This window comes from Sesamum indicum, linkage group LG15 (assembly GCF_000512975.1).
Source record: "Sesamum indicum cultivar Zhongzhi No. 13 linkage group LG15, S_indicum_v1.0, whole genome shotgun sequence".
Taxonomy (NCBI): Eukaryota; Viridiplantae; Streptophyta; class Magnoliopsida; order Lamiales; family Pedaliaceae; genus Sesamum; species Sesamum indicum.
Window position 1 is genome coordinate 1,988,723 of NC_026159.1, and position 228 is coordinate 1,988,950.

Genomic DNA, 228 nt, shown 5'->3' on the forward strand with positions numbered 1-228 from the left:
ACCCCAGGATCACCAATGAGGCAAGCGTTGTTCTTCCTTCTCTTGCACAAAATCAGCATCAGACGCTCTATCTGCTGCTCTCGACCAATAACTGCCTCCAACTCCCCCTAATTAATTAACCAAAAAAATTAAAATACATCAATTAGTTAATTGGGAAGGTGAAACAAGTACGTACGTACATACTGCAGATCATATACCATTTTTGCCATTGCTGTTAAGTCATTTCCA

At 39.9% G+C, this 228-nt stretch overlaps 1 protein-coding gene across 1 annotated transcript in view; it reads right to left on the reverse strand.

The window, feature by feature from the left end:
* Nucleotides 1-209, reverse strand: part of LOC105177519 (chaperone protein ClpC, chloroplastic-like) — a 2,137-nt gene extending 1,928 nt beyond the window's left edge. Inside the window, exons 1-2 of the mRNA XM_011100705.1 lie at nucleotides 198-209; nucleotides 1-107 (exon numbers count right to left, since the gene is read on the reverse strand). The exon at nucleotides 1-107 is cut by the window's left edge and continues 67 nt beyond it. Of these exons, the coding sequence (XP_011099007.1) occupies nucleotides 1-107; nucleotides 198-209 (119 nt within the window). The remainder of the gene's footprint in view (nucleotides 108-197) is intronic.